The sequence below is a fragment of the Gopherus evgoodei genome, chromosome 5, assembly GCF_007399415.2.
Source record: "Gopherus evgoodei ecotype Sinaloan lineage chromosome 5, rGopEvg1_v1.p, whole genome shotgun sequence".
In the NCBI taxonomy this organism is placed as follows: domain Eukaryota; kingdom Metazoa; phylum Chordata; order Testudines; family Testudinidae; genus Gopherus; species Gopherus evgoodei.
Window position 1 is genome coordinate 20,333,613 of NC_044326.1, and position 25,167 is coordinate 20,358,779.

General features: G+C 43.6%; 1 protein-coding gene across 7 annotated transcripts in view; it reads left to right on the forward strand.

Annotated features, from left to right (window-relative positions):
- The window catches only part of SH3BP2 (SH3 domain binding protein 2), a 65,795-nt gene that overhangs the window by 13,164 nt on the left and 27,464 nt on the right, over positions 1 to 25,167 (forward strand). For 5 of the 7 annotated variants that reach the window (XM_030564774.1, XM_030564772.1, XM_030564775.1 and 2 more), the window contains one exon: positions 10,044 to 10,101. Coding sequence is in view for 1 of the 7 variants with exons in the window: in XM_030564771.1 (XP_030420631.1) it covers positions 21,785 to 21,906 (122 nt within the window). In the remaining 6 variants the exon portion in view is untranslated. Of the gene's footprint in view, positions 1 to 10,043; positions 10,102 to 16,964; positions 17,026 to 21,652; positions 21,907 to 25,167 lie in introns of those variants that run through there. The other 2 variants (XM_030564778.1, XM_030564771.1) reach the window with 2 other exon arrangements.

Consider the following 25,167-nt stretch of genomic DNA (forward strand, 5'->3'; position numbering starts at 1 on the left):
GCATTGCAGACAGTTCTAGCTATGTAATTTTCTGGTTGGAATGGGATTTAGTCATCTAAATCAGTGGTTCTCAACTGGAGGTAAGCGTACCTCTGAGGTATGCAGAGGTCTTCCAGGGGGTACGTCAATTCATCTAGATATTTGCCTAGTTTTACAACAGGCCACATAAAAAGCAGTAGTGAAGTCAGTACAAACTAAAATTTAATGCAGAAAAAATGAGAAAGTGAGCAATTTTTCACTAATAGTGTGCTGTGACACTTCTGTATTTTTTGTGTCTGATTTTGTAAGCAAGAAGTTTTTAATTGAGGTGAAACTTGGGATACTCAAGACAAATCAGACTCCTGAAAGGGGTATAGTAGTCTAGAAAAGTTGAGACCCACTGATCTAAACCGTTGTCTGATTCTTTGAGAGTATGCCCCCTATGGCAAGCTGTTAAAGGGGCAGGTACATCACCTGTTGTGGGATGCAGCAAACCTTTTCCAGTCCCTGCTGCTGCAGATATGGAAACTAATCTTTGACAAGCTGCCCATCTGTAGGTAATGTCTGCTTGGGGACTTGTGTTGGGGGTATAAGGAGAGCTTAGAGAATTCTTCTCTTCTCTTCTCTTCTCTCCCCCACTCTACTCCACGTTACAGATGCTACAAAACTGTTTGAAATGGGCAGGAAACTAAAAGTTAAGGAAGTGTTAGACCTTTGAGAAACAGAAACAGATTATCTGGATGAGGAGCAGGTAGTACAAAATGGAGGAGATGTAGCAACTAGTATAGGTAGCTATTTTATTTATTTTAATGTTTGTGAAAGATGCTGGATTGTGTACCCTGGAACTCTGGAGAAGTCAGAGAGAAGTGTGTGCTCTCATGGGCTTCTCCGTTGGTACTGCCAACTAGGCTATTGTGACTGGGATCCTAATGGGGAACCAGCTATGGTCATTCAATTAGGATGAACTGCAAAGAATGGGGCAGACAATCCCCGAAAAGCTGGTGGATATTCCAATACTTAGATTTATCAAACCAGCACAAAACAGTTTCTTTATTACAGGTTTCAGAGTAGCAACCATGTTAGTCTGTATCCGCAAAAAGAACAGGAGTACTTGGGGCATCTTAGAGACTAATAAATTTATTTGAGCATAAGCTTTCGTGGGCTACAGCCCACTTCTTCGGATGCATAGAATGGAACATATATTGAGGAGATGTATATACACATACAGAGAGCATGAAAAGGTGGGAGTTGCCCTGCCAACTCTAAGAGGCCAATTAAGTAAGGGGGAAAAAAAAACTTTTGAAGTGATGATCAAGATAGCCCAGTACAGACAGTTTGATAAGAAGTGTGAGAATACTTACAAGGGGAGATAGATTCAATGTTTGTAATGGCTCAGCCATTCCCAGGGTATGTCTACACTACAGGATTATTCCGATTTTACATAAACCGGTTTTGTAAAACAGATTGTATAAAGTCGAGTGCACGTAGCCACACTAAGCACATTAATTCGGCAATGTGCGTCCATGGTCTGAGGCTAGCGTAGATTTCCGGAGCGTTGCACTGTGGGTAGCTATTCCATAGCTATCCCATAGTTCCTGCACTCTCCCCCCCCTCTTGGAATTCTGGGTTGAAATCCCAGTGCCTGATGGGGCAAAAATCATTGTCGCGGGTGGTTCTGGGTAAATGTCATCAGTCATTCTTTCCTCCGGGAAAGCAACAGCAGACAATCATTTCGTGCCCTTTTCCCCTGGATTGCCCTGGGAGACGCCATAGCACGGCAACAATGGAGCCCTTTCAGCTTTTTTTTACTGTCACCGTATATCTACTGGATGTTGCCAGCAGATGCGGTACTGCAGTGCTACACAGCAGCATTCATTTTCCTTTGCATGATAGCAGAGACGGTTATCAGTCGTTCTGTACCGTCTGCTGTTCCATTGTAAATTGACAATGAGATGACAGTTATCTGTCGTTCTGTACCGTCTGCTGCTGTCATGGGTGCCCCTGGCTGAGGTCGGCTGGGGGCGTAAAGACAAAAATGGGAATGACTCCCCGAGTCAATCCCTCCTTTATGGTATCTAAAAATAGAGTCAGTCCTGCCTAGAATATGGGGCAAGTGTACTAGAGAACCAGTGTACCAGACAACTAGAGAGCACAGCCGCTCCATGTCAGATCTTGCAGAAATGATAAGCTGCGTGCCATTCCCGGAGGTTGGTTCCCTCCTCCCCCAACCTTCCTGGGCTACTGTGGCAGTGTCCCCCCCCCCCATTTGTGTGATGAAGTAATAAAGAATGCAGGAATAAGAAACACTAACTTGTTAGTGAGATAAAATGAGGAGGAGGCAGCCTCCAGCTGCTATGATAGTCCAGGCAGGACATTAAGCGGTGTGGGGGAGAGGAGCTCAGCATCTTGCTGCTATGATCGTCCAGGCAGTACAGAATCTTTTCTTTACACATGAAAGGGAGGGGGCTGATGGAGGTCAGCCCCAAGTTGCTATGATGAGGATGGTTACCAGCCGTTCTGTACCATCTACTGGGAATGACCGGGAATCATTCCTATTTTTACCCAGGCGCCCCTGGCCGGCCTCACTTGAGGCCAGCCAGGAGCACTCATGGGCTCATGACGAGGACGGCTATCAGTCCTTCTGCACTGTACCGTCTGCCACCGGGGAGGGATGGAGAGAGGATGCTACTGTTTAATGCTGCAGCACCATGTCTACCAGCAGCATGCAGTAGACATAGAGTGACATATAAAAAAGTCAAGAAACGATTTTTTCCCCTTTTCTGTCATGGAGGGGGAGGGGGGCAAATTGACAAGATAGACCCTGAACCACCCTGGACAATGTGTTTGACCCTACAGGCATTGGGAGCTCAGCCAAGAATGCAAATGATTTTCGGGGACTGTGGGATAGCTGAAAGTCCTCGGTACCCCCTCCCTCTCTCCATGAGCGTCCATTTGATTCTTTGGCTTTCCATTACGCATGTCACGCAGCACTGTGCCGTGGACCCTGTATCATAGCCTGGAGATATTTTTAAAATGCTTTGGCATTTCGTCTTCTGTAACGGAGCTCTGATAGAACAGATTTGTCTCCCCATGTAGCAGTCTGTCATAAACAGATAGCTAAGGGTTAATGTCTCTTTCACCTGAAGCACCTGACCAGAGGACCAATCAGGAAACCGGATTTTTTCAACTTTGGGTGGAGGGAATTTTGTGTCTGAGGTCTTTGCCTGCCTGCCTGCTTTCTCTGAGCTTTGGAGAAGTAGATTCTGCTTTCTAATCTTCTGTTTCTAAGTGTAAGGACAAAGAGATCCGATAGTAAGTTATATGGTTTCTTTTCTTTGGTATTTGCATGAATATAAGTGCTGGAGTGCTTTGATTTGTATTCTTTTTGAATAAGGCTGTTTATTCATATTTCTTTTAAGCAATTAACCCTGTATTTGTCACCTTAATACAAAGAGACCATTTGTATGTATTTTTCTTTCTTTTTTATATAAAGCTTTCTTTTTAAAACCTGTTAAAGTTTTCTTTACTGGGAAATTTCAGGGAAATTGAGTCTGTATTCACCAGGGAATTGGTGGGAGGAAGAAATCAGGGGGAGATCTGTGTGTGTTGGATTTGCTAGCCTGATTTTGCATTCCCTCTGGGTGAAGAGGAAAGTGCTTTTGTTTCCAGGACTGGGAACGGAGAGGGGGAGTCACTCTGTTTGGATTCACAGAGCTTGTGTCTGTGTATCTCTCCAGGAGCACCTGGAGGGGGGAAGGGAAAAAGGATTATTTCCCTTTGTTGTGAGACTCAAGGGATTTGGGTCTTGGGGTCCCCAGGGAAGGGGGACTAATTTTTTGGGTGGTGGCAGCAAGTACCAGGTCCAAGCTGGTAACTAAGATTGGAGGTTTTCATGCTAACTCCCATATTTTGGACGCTAAGGTCCAAATCTGGGACTAAAGTTATGACACAGTCAGATCCAGTATCTCCTGTACAGTCCATGCTGGAGCTCTTTTTGGATTTGGGACTGCATCGCCACCCGTGCTGATCAGAGCTCCACACTGGGCAAACAGGAAATGAAATTCAAAAGTTCGCGGGGCTTTTCCTGTCTACCTGGCCACTGCATCCGAGTTCAGATTGCTGTCCAGAGTGGTCACAGTAGAGCACTGTGGGATGCCGCCCGGAGACCAATACCATCGATTTGCGGCCACACTAACCCTAATCCGATATGGTAATACTGATTTTAATGCTACTCCTCTCGTTGGGGAGGAGTACAGAAACCGATTTAAAGAGCCCTTTATATCAATATAAAGGGCCTCATTGTGTGGACGGGTACAGCGTTAAATCGGTTTAACACTGTAAAATCGGTTTAAATGTGTAGTGTAGACCAGGCCCCAGTCTCTATTTAAACCTAAGGTGACTGTATCTCCAGTCTAGTTTGCATATCAATTCCAGCTCAGCAGTTTCTCGTTGTAGTCTGTTTTTGAAGCTTTTCTGTTGCAAAATTGTCACCCGCAGGTCTGTCATTGAATGACCAGAAAGGTTAAAATGTTCTCCTACTGGTTTTTGAGTGTTATGATTCCTGATGTCAGACTTGTGTCCATTAATTCTTTTGGGTAGAGACTGTCCGGTTTGGCCAATGTACATGGCAGAGGGACACTGCTGGCACATGATGGCATATATCACATTGGTAGATGTGCAGGTGAATGAACCCCTGATGGTATGGCTGATGTGATTAAATAGGGACTGGGAATGGCTGAGCCATTACAAACATTGAATCCATCTCCCCTTGTAAGTATTCTCACACTTCTTATCAAACTGTCTGTACTGGGCTATCTTGATTATCACTTTAAACGTTGTTTTTTTTTCCCCCTTACTTAATTGGCCTCTTAGAGTTGGCAGGGCAACTCCCACCTTTTCATGCTCTCTGTATGTGTATATATATCTCGTCAATATATGTTCCATTCCATGAATCCAAAGAAGTAGGCTGTAGCCCAGGAAAGCTTATGCTCAAATAAATTTTTTAGTCTCTAAGGTGCCACAAGAACTCTTGTTCCTTTTTATTACCTTACTGGTTACTCAGAAGTCCAAACAACACAGTTCCCTTAAAGTGCTCCAGCCTCAGGCCTCCATCCCGGTACCCATGTCAAATATGATGAAAATTTCTGTAAGTCTTATTTCTTCATATAAAAGAAAAGGTTCTTCCAATCCCAAAGGATCGGACACATTACCTCCCAGGTTAATCTGTATTTCAGATCTTACCCAAATACATGCTACAGCCAATTCTTATTAACTAAACTAAAATGTTTAAAAAAACGAGAGAGAGTATGGTTAAACAATGTTTCTATGTATATTAATAAGTTCAATTCATTGAGATGCAGATTCATAGCAGAGCTGGTGAGCTTTGTAGTTGCAAAGAGTTTTTTCAGAAATAGTTCATAGGTTTTTAGTCCAATGTCCAGTATCACCTTCAGAGAGCACCAGCACAAGTGGGACCTCAGTCTTGCGACTCAAACTTCTCCTGATGAAGCTTAAGCAGATCTGAGATGACAGAATCAGGACCCAAGGATCTTTTATACAATTTCATGTCTTGTGACAAGTTGGGATTTCTTTGGGGGAACAAACGGTAATTAGGATGACTTTGAAGGGGGTACTTAGCTATACTGATTAACAAAAGGCCACTTGCTTGTTCCTCCACCATTCACAATACATGTCAAAGACAGATGAATACTTAGAGATCCCGTGTTTACAATTCATTTAAATGCTAGGCTGTTCCTTTGACCTCTGAATTATCAGAATACAGCATAGACAGGGACTGTTGATTATATTGTTGACCCTATTCATACATATGTAAAAACACAAACATCATCTCCCCATGTCTCTTGAGGGTTATTTATTTTGCAGGATGTTTAACCCTTTCCAACCATGTGTCACAGCTACCAGTTAGCGCTAGTATGCTCTGCTATTTATTATTGTAGGTGTTTGGGAACTGGACTGAAAATCCAGTCTTCATGTAGTCCATAGTCTAGCTAGCTGTAGAAAGTACAAGGGAGTTAGATAAATATTTGATTTGTGGGTTTTGGAGGGAATCCTTTTGATACATCTGATAAGTAAACCACAGAACAGATGTAGCTGGCCTGTCTGATATTCTCCAGTAGGTATAACTTCCCTTTTTTCAAATGTCTATTGGAGGTCTTAGTGGATATCACTTACCTTGAAATCTGTTTTTTCAGAGAACATCTTTGTGATGTGGAAAATCCTTTCTCAGCGCCCAGTTTCAAGTAAATCAGGTGCATGCCCACAGGGACAGAAACTTTCACTGCTGCCCTCAGGCCACTGCTAAATGGCACAGCTACTCGGCAGGTGGGCTTGCTCACTGAGGGTATGGCTACATTTGGAATTTCAAAGCACTGCCCCGGCAGCGCTTTGAAGTGTGAGTGTAGTCAGAGCGGCAGCGCTGGGAGAGAGCTCTCCCAGTGCTGCATGTAAACCACATCCCTTACGGGTGTAGCATGCAGCGCTGGGAGCCGGGCTCCCAGCGCTGCTGCCCTGATTACACTGATGCTTTACAGCGCTGTATCTTGCAGCGCTCAGGGGGGTGTTTTTTCACACCCCAGTTGCAGCGCTGTAAAGTGTGAGTGTAGCCAAGGCCTAAGCTTTAGCCCTAACCCTTCTACGGGAGAAAATTGGGCTGTATAGCTGTGAACCTGCCCAGCCTCAACCCCCCTGCGCACTGAGGTACCATATGTTGGTAGTTCCTGGTTATCCCGTGATTGACCCCCCACATCCAGGGTTATCTCCTCTTTTGTCACTTCCAACTGAGGAGCTCCCAGCTTGTAGCAGAAATTGTTATTAGACCCTAAGTGCATCACTTTGTACTATTGAGTTTTATCCCATTTCTGTCACTCCAGTCTTCAAAATCATCCAGATCTTCATGTTTAATATTCTGAGCCTCATGTGTTTTGATGATGCCTCCCAACTTGTACATCTGCAATGTGCCTGGATTTAAAAAAAATGAAAATAATATATAATTCCCCAATTCGCTGTCAGATTTTAGTTCAGATTAGGGCATGAACTACTTGACAGCAACGCTTTTAAGGTCAGTGCTGTATTACTTTACTTATTTTTTATTATAGTATTTACCCTGTCTCTTCCGACTTCAGACTTCTTTTATCCCATCCAGATAAACGAAAACAGTTGCAATTATTAGCCTTGCTCATTTGAGATGGCTGTTTCCAAGGGAAATCTAATACACACTTGTGTTTTGTTGATGTAACTGACTTTTCTAAACAAATTCTGCTTTCATGCTCCCGGGCAGCCCACTGACTTCACAGGCATTGGCACAGGCTATAAGTGAGGATAGAATCTGGCCCTACTAATGGTATGGCTACACTTGCAGCTATACAGCGCTGCTGCGGGAGTGGTCCCGCAGCAGCGCTTTGAAGTGCGAGTGTGGTCGTGGCGCCAGCGCTGGGAGAGAGCTCTCCCAGCGCTGCAGGTTCTCCACCTCCCTGTGGGGATTAGTTTACAGCGCTGGGGCACTGTTTACACTGGCACTTTACAACGCTGTAACTTGCTGCGCTCGGGGGGTGTTTTTTCACATCCCTGAGCGAGAAAGTTGCAGCGCTATAAAGCGCCAGTGTACCCAAGGCCTAAGTTCTTAAAAACTTCTGGTAAACTTAGTACAAATTTTTCTCTCCACACACCCCCTTCTCTCTTTCTCATGTAATCCTTGGGGCACAATAAATGTAGGACTGTCATGATTTACACTGCTTTCTGTTCTCATGAACCTTTGCATCAACTAAAGGGTTGAATCAGAATCTACTGCAAATAATTTTAGAGTATTTTCATGATCCATGAAGAATTATTTGCAAGATTAACAAAAGCAAGAAAAAATCAAGCATTGCTTTGCAACTCCTGCAGTATGCATGCCAACTGCCAATGCCTCTAACTCGCTGGGGTGAACCAAGACAGCTATAGGGCAGAGACAAAAGGGAACCCTGATTGAGAGATGAAAAGGAAGAGCAATGAATTAGTTTGGTTGCTTTCCAGTGTAACATTCTGAAAGTGGGAAGAAAAATGTCACTTCAGAAGGATGGGTTTTTAATGACTTTCATTATATTGGGAAATCAAAACAAATTATCTGGACTTGAAGTAAGTAGATTCCCCCCCTCCCCCAAGTGAAAATAGGTCTTCAGAGAGAGAGAGTGAGTGTGTGTGTGTGTGTGTGTGTGTGTGTGTGTGTGTGTGTGTGTGTAAAAAATACACACACACCCCCATAAGAATCGGTGGAGTTAACACTAGCATTAGTTGGGGAAGAGACATGTAGAAGATATGGGGCTGATCTTAATTGAATCCTCTTTCTCTTTTGCTTGCATGTGAAGAGAAATCATTCTTGTCCTCAGGGTTAAAATGCACTGGCAGCTGCTTGTATCCAGGACCAAATCTGGTCCATCATCTGGTCATGGCTTCCAAAAACAAGTATCTGTGCCGCAAGGCTAGCGATATCTGAGTCTTTAAAATCGTAACTCCAGTAGTGTGCTACTCTTCTTCTTCTTCTTCTTCTTCTTTTTTTTAACACCATGCTCTTGGTACTATTATAATTATGTACAAATTCAATCAGAGATACTGTGATCAGATTTCTTAAAGCTTTAAATTCATGCAAATATTTTTTTCTGTTAAATGTAATCAAATGTGCGCTGCAGTATTGTACATGGAATGTCTATTCTATCTTTTTAAAATAAATCTTTAGCTTCAAAAGAATAGGTCAGTTTTATGCTAATACTAGCACTTGGAGCTCAATACTGTTCAGGAGGGGATTTTAACAAAAAATAAATACAAAGCCCCACTTCCCACCTAGGACTTTCTAACTCTAAAATAAGCTGCAGTGTCATTGAAAGATCTTCCCTGATTGATCCCTTAGTATTCAAGCAATGTTATATGTATTTTTTATAACTCATACAGTAGAGCAAACTAGTTTCACAGAATTATAACTGTATGCAGAATTATTTTAAATGAGGGGAAAATAGTAGCTTGCTCACCTGCAAAAATCCCACTTACTGCTGTCCCGTACAGTGGAATCCCTTTCAACCAAATATTTTATCTGAAGGTAAATAAAAACCCAGTATCCCAAACTTAAGCAAAGAAACACATGAAGGAGGTAGAGGCCGCCAGGCTCTGCTGCTGAAATTCTTAAACACAGGCTGCTGGTGACTCTTCTGTTTCTCCTCTTAAACGCCCAGTGGCACCTTATCTCTATGGAATGTAGTAGTGCTCTGTCTTTAACCCTAACTTTAACTCTGACTCTTCAAGATATTTTTGAAGAGTGTTAAGTATTGTGGCATGTTATTTATAATCAGATTACTACAGTACCAAGATCCTTCCCAGATTAAGATTAGCCCATTCTGTAAAGTCTTTTTGGGTGGTTTGAGTGGCAATGTGGTCATATGGTTTCAGGGCCACCCAGAGGATTCAGGGGGCCTGGGGCAAAGCAATTTCGGGGGCCCCTTCTATAAAAAAAAAAAGTTGCAATCCTATAGAATACTGTATTCTTATGGGGGCCCCTGCAGGACCCAGGGCCTGGGGCAAATTGCCCCACTTCCTCCCTCCTCTGGGCGGCCCTGAGTGGTTTGGGCAAGTGGCTGGATGGTCAGGAAACCTGGGTTGTGTTTCTGGCTCTGCCACTGACGTGCTGCTGTATGGGAAAAGCACTTAGTTTTTCTATGCATCAATTTCCTCTCCCATCCTTCAGTCCTGTCTGTTTAGATTAGAAATTCTTTGTAACTGGTAGTCCCTTCCCTAGTATGCCTGCACATTGCCTAGCCCAATTGGGGCCTTGTCTAGGCAGTTCTGTAATATAGAAAATAACATGCAGAAGTAGATAGTGGTTTATTTTTAAGTCATCTGTTCCTAGTTAAAGTTTCCAAATATGAAGTCTAATTACTATACTGTAGCTTTGCATCTCTGTTCAGAGAGCAACACAGTCTAATGCTGTGCAACAGTACATTTACAATGGAAGACTACCCTTGTTGATATTTTTTGTAAGCAGAATTAAAAAAAAATATTTGTTTCATTTTCTTTTCTAGGGTCTGACAGAAGTTGAGCTTCCTCATTGGAGCCGGGTGCAACGATCTGCCTGCAGAGGTAAAACTTGATAAATAAAGGAGTACCAGTATCTACCGGGAGAGGGGCTAATCTCCACCTCCTGTGTATCAGTGACAGGATTATATGCTTTCTAGTGGGGATGGGGGAAGGAGAAAGTGGCTCACTAGGTTTATTTAGCATATAGTTAAATAGTTGTTATTTGGAACAATAACAGTATTTATAAAGTATCAGAGGGGTAGCCGTGTTAGTCTGGATCTGTAAAAGCGGCAAAGAGTCCTGTGGCACCTTATAGACTAACAGACGTATTGGAGCATAAGCTTTCGTGGGTGAATACCCACTTTGTCGGATGTTCGTGCTCCAATACGTCTGTTAGTCTATAAGGTGCCACAGGACTGTGCAGTATTTAAAACTTTCTCATTGCATCTGTTTGCTGGTAGATATTTGAAAAGATGCTGTTATTGATAGGCTTTATTTTTTTCTTTAAATGTCATACTCTAGGGATCTTCTTTTTAAATGATTTTTATTCAGTATCTTTTCTACTCAGTTATTTTTTGTTTTTGAACAAACAATAGACAAAACTCCAACATCTGAGATTTTCTTAAAATGGAAACTAATGAAATCCTGTTTCCATGTCCTGCACATTCTCCTTAACAGACCCAGGGCTACTGCTGTAGAGGTTTTGCTCGAAGTTTGTACTAGAGAGGTTTTCAACGAGGGATGTGCACATGCTTCCTGCTTCCAAAATGCCTTAGCATCAGGAACAGCCAGAAAATAGTAAACACAAAAGTATTCATGGATCCCAGAGTGTTTCAGTTTCTTCACAATTTTTGCTGCACTCTGATAATCTGCAAATTCCAAGATTTCCTTAAACATATTAAAAAAAAATCTTTCCATTAGGAAATATATAAAATAGGTTCCAACAGCAACTCTACCTCACGGCACACTTGTATTAACTTGGGTTCCTTTTTTTCCTGCTTAAATAGATTTTATGACAAGCAATAGGTCCTAAAATATGTGGGATGTGGAGTGCAGCTGAGCTATTGTTGATTTTAGAACAATCATTTCTGCATTTTCTGAATCTTTGTGTAAAATTTCCATGGTCGTGTTTTTTTTGTTTTTATATAGTAAGTAAAATTGGCACTAAAAGCCAGGTAAATTCTCTGTTTTATTGATAGAATAGACAGACTAGGAGTCTCAATAACAAGAAGGGAGTTTCAGCTGCTTGCTACTCAGTTGTCCATAAGCAACAAGGCAAGCTAGAATGTTTGCATATGTTGCAGACTCATACAAATAAAAGTATTAGCTAAAATATCAGTCTCAAAGCAAAAACCAATATAACTGCTCTTCCTGCCCACTCAGCTCCATATCTGTTGCTTTTAAACTTTGGAACGCCTGAAGTAATAATGGATCTTTAAAGCCCATTTATTTTCAAGTTTTCAGTTCAGATCTCTCAAGCTGTTCTGCAAAAACAACGAGGAGTCCGGTGGCACCTTAAAGACTAACAGATTTATTTGGGCATAAGGTTTCATGGGTAAAAACCCCACTTTCCTATGAAAACTTATGCCCAAATAAATCTGTTAGTCTTTAAGGGGCCTCAGGACTCCTTGTTGTTTTTGTGGAAACAGACTAACACGGCTACCCCTCTCAAACTGTTCTGTTCTGTTAAAGCTGACAGCTTAACAGCTGTTGGCTTAAATACTGTTTCAGATCTAAACAGAATTAATTGTATGGTCTAAGCACAGTTCATAGATGAGATCATCTGCGTTACCCACAACCTATAATTGTAAACAGTTCATGGCAGGCTAGCCTACTAGTTGAATTGCTTCAGTTATAGCATGTTACAGTCAGGGCTGAGAGTTCTAGCCAAAAAAAAAAGTGTTTGAGGAAACTCCCATTGCAGCTGTCTGCAGTGCACTCACTGCCTGTGGGCTACGGAGAAACAGGGCATTGGTGGCTGCAAGCTGCAACTCCATTTATCGACATGATTTTAAATGTCTTTATTTGCTAAATGTATTTGGTACCCTAAAATCACTTCATAATGATTTCACCTCACCCTTTAATTAACAGCCATGTTTATAAGGAGGTATATATAACAGAAGTAGTTACAGGGGGTAACCTAGGGTCAGACACTTGTGAATGGGAACAGACGGAAATTTCAATTAGCTTAGGGGGCCTCAAGATTCTAAGGAAATGAGGCTTTAAGATGAGGGGCTAAAATCTTTGGGGTAAGAACTTCTTTGCCTTAGAATTAAGGGCCTCAAGTTAAAGAACTTGTTGCCAGTGAACTAAAGAACTTGTAATGAAACCAAAGCCTCTCTTAAGTAGAGGAATGTTCCTATCTGTATATAATTCTACATAGTGATTCTTGTCTCTTATTCTAAAACTGATTACTTGGGCTTTATAATGGAGCACTGTGAGAGACACTTGCAGCTCACTGTGCTCCCTAACATGATGAAGATGTATGTCCCAGGATTATTTTTCCTAAAAGCAGTGTTGGAATATAGACATGGTTTTTCTGGGGTCGTAGAAACAAATATCATACACTGAAGATTTGGGGAGGTAGGGAATCAAACTTTTTGAAGAGTCTGCTTTTTTATAAGGACTTATCTACATGGGAACATTTTACTGGTATAATTATACCAATATAGTTAAATTGCTCTAGTTTTCCTGGTATGACTCCCTGTGTGGACACTCTTATTGTGGTATAAGAGTGGGTTTTTTTAGCTTAAACCCCTTCCAACGTGACATATGATAAACCAAAAAAAAAAATAAAAAATAAAAAACAACCCACCAGTCTTACAAGTGAATAAAAGTGCCTACACAGTGGTATATCAGTTTAAATGCACACCTTAGGTTATTACAGGATAGCTTTCCCATGTAGCTTTCCAAAGCTGTTAAATGCTTGCCCAGATCCCGCTGATGCATGACAACCTGTTGGAGTGCAATGGGTCTGCCAAGTTACTGTGCTGTGATACTTCTATTTCTCTTATTGTGAAGATAAATTTATTTGTGAAGAGCTTTGATGTAAATTGGGCAAGGTTGATCTGTGAATCAGTCAAACTCAATTAAAATTAGTTTTCTTCCTTTTCCACTTGACACATGAATCTTCATCTGCAGCATGGTCATATCTAAAGCTAGTTCGTGCTGGCCTGCTTCTCAGAGGTTCCAATCACACACTAGTCTGAAGTTTGTTCATGGCTCAGGTAGAGGGGGAGATAGAGCCTCTAAACTGAGAGACGGACCTGACTTTTTTAATTGAAGTAGAATATCTTCAAAGTTGCTGTTGCTGCATCCTCTACAAGACTGACGGGTTTCCTCAGGCTTCTTTTCTGGCTGAGGGGAGTGGGGGAATGACGGATTGGGGCTTTGTTTTGGGTGAAGGGACTGGAGCTCATTTGGGTTGGGGGAAGGTTTTGCAGGAGACCTTAGTTTCTCTTTTTAATTGTTGATATGATTTTCACTCTGCAAAGCATCTAGAAAATGCTGATGGGGCTAATAGAAGTAAATCTGAACAAATAAAATGCACAAGTGGAATTCACATGAGCAAATCCCATTGGATGGAATAGGAACCGCACTTGCAGCGTGCATTGTCAGATGAGACATCTGTCAATGTGATTATGATGTGCTTTCTACCGTTTACCGTGACTGAAATGGCCAAACTCTGTTTTAAGGCTTGGGATTCTGGGAATGTACAAGTTTCAGGTTTCACTGGTGTCATACTGAAATTACTGGGACAGATCCAGTCCTGATCTAAGCTCACCAAAGCTAGCAGACTTATAGAAAGAGGGAATTTAGCCCCTTGTTTTATTCTCTGTCTACAGTGAAATGTCACTATAGACACGTAGCATGGTTATTAAAGCAGTATTAATTCAGGCAGCTGACTTTTTCCTGGGGCCTGGAGAAATTAGCACTTAAAGTGGTATTTTCATTTCTTGCTGCTTTGTTCGTTCGCTTGTGTGACCTGTTGCAGGGCTGTGTAGGTCTGCACTCGGCCACACTCAGTGCTTCCTGGAAATTGGTCAGCAAGAGGAAATTGCTTGCAGCACTGCAGAGCCTGCTCAGCAGGGTGCTGCGTCTGGACTAGAGAACTAACACCAGTAAGGGCAGCGCAGTGTTAGGGATGTATATCTCATTGCTCTTGTTTTCATGCACCTGAGGTAGAGGAAGAATGGGTTTTGAGACAGGTAGAGAGTGAGGAACTCAGAAGAATCAGGGAAGGATCTGATTAGATAACTATCACCACATCAGACTCTAAACCAAATTCCACATTTCTGCTGCCATGAAATTCAGATGCCACTTGGTGTGTGATATTCTGTCTGTGGTCTAATTCCCTGATTGAAATCTTGAAGTAATAGAGGGGTAAAATTTTAGTTAATTTAGTGAAATTCTCCTCTTTGCAGAGCCAGCATGAAGCCTATGAGCCCCTGGAGTCCTACACTGAAGGACTGAGTCTTAGTAGTGTGTAGATCAGGGGTCCCCAATGCGGTGCCCACGGGCACCATGGCACCCGCCAGAGCATCCGTGTGCACCCACCTATTGGCTGCCAGACAAGCAGACACCAAAATTCCGCTGAGAAGTGGCAAGGTCAAGAAACACTACTCCCGAAATCCCGCTGATGACACTCCTTCACGGCGGCATTTCGGTGGCTGCTTGTCCGGCGGCCACAGTCCTCGGCGACTAGTCGTCCAGCGCCCGCCCCACAGAAAAGGTTTGGGACCACTGGTGTAGACCTTGTGCTGGCCTTCTTTGTGGGGATGAATTTCACTCTTTGTGCAGAAGGATGTATGTAAAAGTACTCCCTGTCTGTTGCCCTGGGGTACTGCTACATTCGTAAACTTGCCAAGTTTGAATTTTTCCTTGTTAATTTATTTCAGGAAGGTTTCAGAGTGGTGGCCATGTTGGTCTGTATCAGCAAAAAGAACGAGGAATACTTGTGGCACCTTACTGACAGATTTATTTGGGCATAAGCTTTCGTGGGCTAAAATCAACTTTTATTAGCCTTCCCATTTATGGTTCTAAAAGGCACAATGATTCTGATCATTCTTGTGCTGGGAAATGACACACGTTCAAACTGCATCTTCTCCTCCAGAATCAGGAACTGTGTAAGCATTCTTATCTAGTTCCTCACGCTAACCCCAACGCCTTCTGCAGGAAACCGTTTTGGTTTTGACTGCACATTCCCCCCTTTGAGTAGCTCCACAGAATTGAAAATCACCCAGAAAAATCCAAAGGGGATCTTGGAATTTGAAATGAGAAGTCCTTTTGCAATACGTGTCTGTCTGCCTTGAATATGGAAGGAGGCTGGTGGGGAATTCAAAGAGAGAAATAATGTAGACCAAGTAGTTGCTAAAGGAATATGTTCTGGATAAATGAATGGGGATTGAGGTGGGAATGTGGATACTGGAGACCAGCATGTTGTAGTAGCAAAGGCAGGAGTAAACTGAGATAGGCTCACACACTTGCCCCTAAGAGGAGAAAATGAAGGGACTTAAAAAAAAATAAAGTAAAATAAAATTGTAGAGCAGTGATTTTCAAACTTTTTTTCTGGCAACCTAGTTGAAGAAAATTGTTGATGCCCACGGCCCAACGGAGCTGGGGATGAGGGGTTTGGGATATGGGAATGGCTCAGGGCTGGGGCAGGGGTTTGGGATGGGGGCAGGGCTCTGGGACGGAGCTAGGGATGAGGTGTTTGGGGTGCAGGAGGGGGCTCTGGGTTGGGGGAGGCTCAGTGCTGGGAGAGGGGTTTGGGGCATGGGCTTATCTCTGGTGGCTCCCGGTCAGCGACACAGCCTGGGTGCCAAAAGCAGGCTTCCCAGCTGTCCTGGCGCTGCGGACCGCACTGCACCCCGGGAGCGGCCAACAGCAGGTCCGGCTCCTAGGCAGAGGCACGCAAGAGTTTGAGAGCCACAAGACACGCACAACCTGCCTGGTGGGATGACACCTGTCAGGACATCTGCCTGACTGCCCCCTCATCTCCTCTCCACCCACTGGGCTAAAGCTGTTAGACCCCCCTCCCTTCAGGGCAGAAGTCCCTAGTCCCGCCATCCCACTGCAAGGCAAAAGCCCCTAGTCCCACCACCCTGCTGCCGGTCAGAAGCCTTGAGGGCCAGACTTGTAGGTGGACAATGAGGGGGTGTGTGCACATGGGGGTTCCGGGAGCCACACTTTAACTGTAAAGGAACCGAATGTGGCTCACAAGCCAGTTTGGCCACACTTGCTATAGTGTATCCTCCTAGTCAGCAAAAAGAAGCATCAAATTTAGTGTAAAGACTATATTTTGTTGCAAATCAAATGTTTTAATGATTACCAACCAATAAGAATAACCTCTTTAGAAAAATAACTAAAATGTACAAATGAAATACATGATTAAAACTGATAGTTTAAATCAAGGTTTCCTATTAGCTGTTTTAAATCATAATTTAAATTGGTGATTTTAAATAATCCACCCTGCTTATATCCGCTCTGATTTGGATGTTGGAGAGACATGGAGATTCTGTCCTTAGCTTTATCATACTGTTGTTTGAAAGAGGTTTAAACTGGGATCTACCTTGTACTGTATGTAGAGTAATATGCAGTATAGTGGTTAGAGAAAGTGATTACTACTCAGGAACTGCAGAGCTTTAGTCTTGTCTATGTCACTGACTCCCGATGTAGCTTTGAGCAAATAACCTCTGTGCCTCAGGAACCTGATCTGTAAAATAGGGTTACTTACTGGGACAGTCTGTACCCTTATGTACACCCCTTTTAAAAGACTATGATAACTTTTGTACAAAGTACGCCTTGTGAGGTGGTATATGAAAGTTCATAATTTGCTGATCATTATTTTACTTAGTAAAGTATGTGTGGCAACATCGTGTGTAAAGTTATAGGATTCATCTGTATGTTATTACTAGACATGTTCCAAGTATGGGAGGAGCAGCCACAAACCAGTTCCCCAGAGACAAAAGGCTAGCAGTACCTCAGGTAGGTGTCAGCAAAATCAAATGGACCATCACCTGTTTAAGTGGCCATTCTTTGGCAGGAAAGAGGATGTGAGTAAAAATCTACATCTTGGCAAAGAAACAGCTGCAGGTTCCCGACCACACAGACTTTCTGTCTCCTGAACCTCAGCTGGAGATGACTCTCTCAATTAAAAGAAAGCTATAAGATGAGAGAGAGGGCACCCCAAATCATTCCTCCCTTTCTCTTTACCCACGGCATCCACAACATCTGAAGAACAAAGGAAACAGCTTTGGAGTTGGGGAGAGATCCTGACTAAAAGGAATTCAGTCAGTAAGACTGCTGTAACATGTAGTGAGAGAGAACTTTGCTTTAAATTCACTTAGCTTGTTAAAGTAGGTATTAGTTGCATTTTATTTTCTTGTAACCAATTCTGACTTTTATGCCTCATTACCTGTTATCACTTAAAATTAGGGCTGTCAAGCAATTAAAAAATATTACTTGTGATTAACCATGCGATTAAAAATTTAATAGTGATTAATTGCACTGTTAAACAATAGAATACCATTTGTTTAAATATTTTTGGATGTTTTCTACATTTTCAAATATATTGATTTAATTACAACACAGAATCCAAAGTGTTAAGTGCTCACTTTATATTTATTTTTTATTACAAGTATTTGCACTGTAAAAAAAAAAGAAAAAAAATCGTAGTTTTCAGTTTACCTAATACACGTATTGTAGTGCAATCTCTTTATCATGAAAGTTGAATTTACAAATTTAGAATGAAGTACAAAGAAAAAAAAACAATGTAAACTTTTAGTCTATAAGTCCACTCAGTCCTACTTCTTGTTCAGCCAATCACTCAAACAAGTTTGTTTACATTTGAAAGAGATAATGCTGCCCCTTGTTTACAGTGTCACCTGAAAGTGAGAAAAGGTGTTCTCATGACACTGTTGTAGCTGGCGTCCCAAGATACTTATGTGCCAGATTCATATGTCCCTTCATGCTTCAACCACCATTCCAGGGAACATACTGATGGGTTCTGCTCAATAACAATCCAAAGCGGTGTGGACCCTCACATACTTATTTTCATTATCTGAGTCAGATGCCACCAGCAGAAGGTCAATTTTTCTTTTTTTGGTGGTTTAGGTTCTGTAGTTTCCACATCCGAGTGTTGCTTTTTTAAGACTTCTGAAAGCATGCTATGCACCATGTCCCTCTCAGATTTTGGGAGGCACTTCAGATTCTTAAACCTTGGGTCAAGTGTTGTAGCTATTTTTAGAAATCTCGCATTGGTACCTTCTTTGTGTTTTGTCAGATCTGCAGTGAAAGTGTTCTTAAAATGAACAACATGCAGGGTCATCATCCGAGACGCTATAAAATGAAATATATGGCAGAATGTGAGTAAAACAGAGCAGGGGACATACAATTCTCCCCCAAGGAGTTCAGTCACAAATTTAATTAACACGTTATTTAATAAGCGTCATCAGCATGGAAGCATGTCTTCTGGAATGGTGGCCGAAGTATGAAGGGGCATATGAATGTTCAGCATATCTGGCATGTAACTACCTTGCAATGTCAGCTGCAAAAGTGTCATGCAAATGCCTGTTCTCGCTTGCTGATGAATAAGAAGAAGGCAGCATTTTCTCCTGTGCATGTAAACAAACTTGTTTGTCTTGGAGATTGGCTGAACAAGTAGGACTGAGTGGACTTGTGGGCTCTGAAGTTTTACATTGTTTTGTTTTTGAGTGCTGTTATTTTTTGTACATAATTCCTCATTTGTAAATTGTACTTTCATGACAAAGAGATGGCACTATAGTACTTGTATGAGGTGAATTGAAAAATACTATTTCTTTTGTTTATCATTTTTACAGTGTAAATATTTGTAATAAACATATACTTTGATTTCAGTTACAATGCAGAATACAATATACATGAAATGTAGAAAAATATCCAAAATATTATCTAATAAATTTCAATTGCTATTCTATTGTTTAACTGTGTGATTAAAACTGATTAATTGTAATTGTTGTGAGTTAATTGTGAGAGTTAACTGCCATTAATCGACAGCCCTACTTAAAATCTATCTTTTTAGATAAAGCAGTAAAACAAGTTTAACTACAAATCAGTATATTTGGATTCAGGTGCTTGGGAAACTCCATTTGAAATAACAGGATTTGTGCATAATTATTTTCTGTTAATAAAATGAAGGGCTTTATGTGAGCTTGTATTGTCCAGAAGAGACCTGGGCAGTATAAGATGTACATTTCTGGGGTAAAGTCTGGGTAATTTGCTCATGTCTCTCTACAGTGTAATTCATAAGTGGCTGGCTATAGCACTCATATAATATAAATGGGGGTAACTTACTTGCTGGAGGTTGTATGTGAGCAGACCAGGAGTGGTAACTCTCACAGCGAAGCAGTGTAAAAGGCACCCCAGGTTGTAGAACTGAGGGGACGCAGCTGTTCATCTGTCCAGACTGTACCCTGGATAATGTCACACTTACCTACTTCCCACTCTAAGTTCTCTCTAAGCTGTTCATCCATGTGGTCGCGCAGCTGTCTATTAAGCCTCGTGCAGGGGCTCAGGTCTGCGGCGGGGAGAGGCGCCCCTTCCTGCTGGCCCTAGCACAGACCTGTTGCAGCAGGGAGAGGCACCCCTCCCCACCTGCCAAAGTGTGGACCTGCAGTGGTGGGGAAATGCACCCCTGTCCGCCAGCCCCAGCGGGGACTTGCCCCAGACTTGCTGTGGCCAGGGGAGAGGGGCCCCTCCCTGGGGCTGGCCCCACCGGAGCTACCAAAGTCGGGGAGAAGCACCTATCTCCCAGCCCCGAGCTGCTGCGGTGAGAGGACTTGGAGGGGAGTCCTCTCTCCCCACCGCAGACCTGGGGCAGCCTGTACCCAACCCTCTGCCCCAGCCCTGAGCCCCCACCCCTTGCACCCCAACCCTCTGCCCCAGCCTGAGCTCCCTCCCGCACTCCAAACCCCTCATCCCTGTCCCCACCCCAGAGCCTGCACCCCCACCCTTATGCCTAAACCCTGAGCCCCCTCCCACACCCCAAACCCCTCGTCCCCAGACCCACACCCCCATCCAGAGCCCTCATCCCCCCACTCCCCAACCCTCTGCCCCACCCTTGAGCCTCCTCCCACACCCCACAATCTGAACCCCTCGGCACCCACCCCCACCACACAAATTTTATGTTCACCAACATGAAGGTGATGTGTCACACATCACCTCCATATTGGTGCACATAACAAAAGTCATTCCACACATGGACATAAAAAATTAGAGAGAACACTGCTCCCACTGTGAGGTTTTGTTAACCTTTGTGATTAAGTGTAGAGACATTAATAACTCACCTTCAGGGCTCTGCCCCAGTGGTACTCAACCTTAGGATTGCGTAAAGGTGTCTGATACTTTCAGCCACCCTTGCCTATTACTTATTACTAAGTGAGGGGAGGGGTCCAGGCAAGGTGGAAGAAGGACTTCAGGTTGGTATCCTGGTATGGAAAAGGTTGAGAACTGCTTTCCTACCCAACACCACCCCTATCTGTATCTCAACCTAGAGTATTTCCTCCTTTTTCTACAGCCTTTGTTCTCCTTAGGCCATGCAGCTAACCATACTGTTTGTAGCCTTTTCCTTTTTCCAGATCATTCCTTGTGCTTGGAACCTCTCCCCTCCCCTTTTGGGACACGGACTCATATGTTCTTAAAACACACATCTTCCTTGAAACCCGTTGGTTCTGATCCACCAAAACAAGTGAAGTATGCAGTACACAGCATATCCCTCTTTTAAAAAACTTCTTGTCCCCACCACAATGAACTGTGCTAGTCAGCTATTGTATTATGTGGCTTAAGTGTGCTTGCTGTCCTGTGGTGTTGCTTAATTCAGCCTGGTTAACTCCCACTGACATCAGTGGGGCATGTGAATTTTTTGCATCTTTATAATTTAAGACCTGCAGTTGAAGGGGCTATAATAGTATAAAATCATGATCTGATGGCCCTTAAATTATAGAATTTTGCCTTTACATTATAAGCTCCTTGGGGAAGGGTTTTGTCTTCCTCTATGCTTTGTATAAGGTGAAGCATGCTGGCAGTATTTAAGATACTCTTATTATCATAGCGGGTGAACTTCCTGCATCAGTTTTGTGAGTATTTAACAAGGCGGCTGTCTGTAGTTCCCTTGGTTGAAAGAAGAGGGTCCACCACAGGTTGCTTTGGGGAACATTAGAGATAAATATTTAATCCATTCTGCTGTTATAAACCACCACCATCTGAAACATTTGCTTCTGTTCATAAGCGCTAAGCAATCCTTCTGAACCAGGCTTCCACTAGAGTATAAACTCAAGCATACAATCACCCCCGCACCCCAAACCTTCCTCTTTTTAATCCTCCATTTTCCCATTTAAAAAAGTACCTAACCAGCTGTAATGGAAAATTCTCTCCCTTTTTGGCTAGCTGTCTGCCACAGGTTGAGATTTTTTGTAAGTTTCATTTTACTGCCTCTCTGGCGAATCAGGAAATCTGTGATGGAGATAATGCTGCCCAATGACCCCTGGAAACAGGAAGCAGCACACACGGAGACCCACACAGCCAACAAAAAAGGAAGCAACTCATTGCTGAGGCATCCCATTTGACCATACTGCACTACGTGGAAGAGTCGGGCAGGGTGTTTTTCCTCCCTTTTTTTTTTTTTTGGTTAAATTTAATATGAAAACTGAAGCTGCAGCAGCAACTGTCACAAAGATATTTAATCAATAGGTGCACACTAGGGGGAGATATGCTGACTTCCTTACCTGAGGCAGATTATAAATGGCTAATGGCTTCATCTGTACAAAGGAAACGCTTGTTCGGTGCCACGTTCAGTAAGAAAGCTGTGTGTCAGTCAGATCTTGTCATCAGGTTAGTATGAGTTTGTGGTTTGTTAATGCTCTTTTCCTCTTACCTACATAAAGAGTAAACTAATAAGATATTACATTCTGAAAAGAATTCTCTTTTGTTCTTGACTCTTCTATGTGGATTAAGAATGAATCAGTCTTCATTTAAAAAAAAAAAAAAGCAGGGGTCAGGGGGAATGGGGAAGGAAAGCACTTTTATTAAATTAAAAGCCAGTCAAGACACTATGTGCACATTAAACTTGTTCATAATTGAATGCTTTGCAGTGGGATTCAGTCCCCAGTCTCTCTCTCCCCATAATACTGACTGGACTTCCACAGCGTTGACAGTATTGGTAATTATACTTTTTGACAGAACTGTTGTTGAAAATGGAGGCAGGAAAAGGATTAACTTGAGAAAATTAAATTATGTTGCGTATCAGATTTTTATTAGAAGTTTCAGTCTGAAATGGATTTATCTAGTGGAAGAGCACCTGAGGTCTCTGCAAGGTTAGAAAATCCAGTTTTAGGAACAGAAAGTAAATGTGTGGCTAGGTTAAGCTGAAATGGTAGAGTTTTGTTCTGACATGCTGAGAATATGCTGTTTTTTTTTCTTTTCTCAGTAACAGTGCTCTTTTTAGCCTGGCTGTGTGTATAGTGTTGTCTCACTCTTGACTAGGCCACCTGTGAAAGATGGAAATCTCAATTGTCTTTCCCTCTACCTTTATTTACTGCAGTATTCCTTTTGTTCTATTATTTGTACATTCAAAAGCTTCCTAGCTGAGATCTCACTTTTCATGGGTGTATTGTCAAGATGGGACTTAGATGAAATGCTACAGTACATGCGATATTATGGCACTTCTTAAAATTCTCAAACATAGTGTCTGCTGAGACACTTCTGACAAACTGAACTCCGATTTAATGTTTTGTGCTGTAAATTTGGGAGGCCATTTTTCATTTGCTGACCAAATTGATCCCCAGTGTTTAACAACACAGGGTGTAAACAGTATGACAGAAAGGGCTTGTCTACATCAGAAAGTTGCAGCGCTGGTGAGGGAGTTACAGCGCTGCAACTTTGAAGGTGTACACATCTGCAGGGCACCACCAGCGCTGCAACTCCCTGTTTGCAGCGCTGGCCGTACTCCCGTTTTGTCTCGGGTGTAGAGGATCCAGCGCTGGTGATCCAGCGCTGGTAATCCAATGTAAACACTTACCAGCGCTTTTCTTGACCTCCGTGGAAGGAGGAAGCCTCTGGTAATCAAGCTGATCTCCTTTCCCGGTTTGCGCTCTCGTTCCCGGAACCCCGAGCAAGCAGGTAAGGAGAACCGCTTGCTCGGCGGTTCGGGGAACGAGAGAGCAAACCGGGAAAGGAGACCAGCTTCGCCGCGGTTTGCTCTCTCGTTCTCGGAACCCCGAGCAAGCAGGTCTCCTTCCCTGCGGTTTGCAGGGTGGCTCCGGGAACGAGAGAGCAAACCGCGGCAAAGCTGGTCTCCTTTCCCGGTTTGCTCTCTCGTTCCCCGAACCGCCGAGCAAGCGGTTCTCCTTACCTGCTTGCTCGGGGTTCCGGGAACTAGAGAGCAAACCGGGGAAGGAGACCAGCTTCGCCGCGGTTTGCTCTCGCGTTCCCGGAGCCACCCAGCAAACCGCAGGGAAGGAGACCTGCTTGCTCGGGGTTCCGGGAACGAGAGAGCAAACCGGAAAAGGAGACCAGCTTCGCCGCGGTTTGCTCTCGCGTTCCCGGAGCCACCCAGCAAACCGCAGGGAAGGAGACCTGCTTGCTCGGGGTTCCGGGAACGAGAGAGCAAGCCGGGGAAGGAGACCAGCTTCGCCGCGGTTTGCTCTCGCGTTCCCGGAACCCCGAGCAAGCAGGTCTCCTTCCCTGCGGTTTGCAGGGTGGCTCCGGGAACGCGAGAGCAAACCGCGGCGAAGCTGGTCTCCTTTCCCGGTTTGCTCTCTCGTTCCCGGAACCCCGAGCAAGCAGGTCTCCTTCCCTGCGGTTTGCAGGGTGGCTCCGGGAACGCGAGAGCAAACCGCGGCGAAGCTGGTCTCCTTCCCCGGTTTGCTCTCGCGTTCCCGGAACCCCCCTTGAAGCCGCCCAACAGCGCTGCAGTGTGGCCACATCTAACACCACTTGCAGCGCTGGTTGCTGTAAGTGTGGCCACTCTGCAGCGCTGGCCCTATACAGCTGTACTAATACAGCTGTAACAACCAGCGCTGCAAAATTTTAGATGTAGACATGGCCAAAGCTAAAACATCTGATATAACCTTTGGTTGGTGAAAGCTCAGAGATAAAAGTAACATGGTTTTTAGGCCTGAATCCTGCAACCCACCACTCAAAGTGGCACCAGACCCTACCATAACAACAGATGCAAAACCTGTAAACATATCTTCACTGCTACTATGATTGATTAACCCCTCCCCCCGCAACACACCCTTCAAGATCCATCAGTCCAAGGTATACCTCTCACTGCGTGTAGTGTGCCCATCCAGTGCACTAAATGCCCCAATGACAACTAGGTGAGTGAAACCAGACAATCTTGAATGAACTCTCAAAGAAAAATGATAAAAGACAAAACAACCCTATCACCAATGGGTGAACGCTTTTTTATAAAATCACTCCATGTCTGACCTTTCCATAAAAGAAACCTGCACAACACCATCAAAAATGTGCCTGGGAACATAAATACATAATTTGGTAGACACTAAAAATAACTGGATTTATGGCTTATTACATTAATCTGTGATGTGTTAACACCCCTTTTGGCCGGTGACCTGAGAGGTGTTAACGGGCCACTTTAACTGGAATGGCCACTTAGCACGTATTCTACCTACGTATGCTAAACAATCTGTTCCATCTTGTATTTAGCTGTGATACTCTGGGCTTGTCTACATCAGAAAGTTGCAGCGCTGGTGAGGGAGTTACAGCGCTGCAACTTAGGAGGTGTACACATCTGCAGGGCATCACCAGCGCTGCAACTCCCTGTTTGCAGCGCTGGCCGTACTCCCGTTTTGTCTCGGGTGTAGAGGATCCAGCGCTGGTGATCCAGCGCTGGTAATCCAATGTAGACACTTACCAGCGCTTTTCTTGACCTCCGTGGAAGGAGGAAGCCTCTGGTAATCAAGCTGGTCTCCTTTCCCGGTTTGCTCTCTCGTTCCCGGAACCCCGAGCAAGCAGGTCTCCTTCCCTGTGGTTTGCTGGGTGGCTCCGGGAACGCGAGAGCAAACCGCGGCGAAGCTGGTCTCCTTTCCCGGTTTGCTCTCTCATTCCCGGAACCCCGAGCAAGCAGGT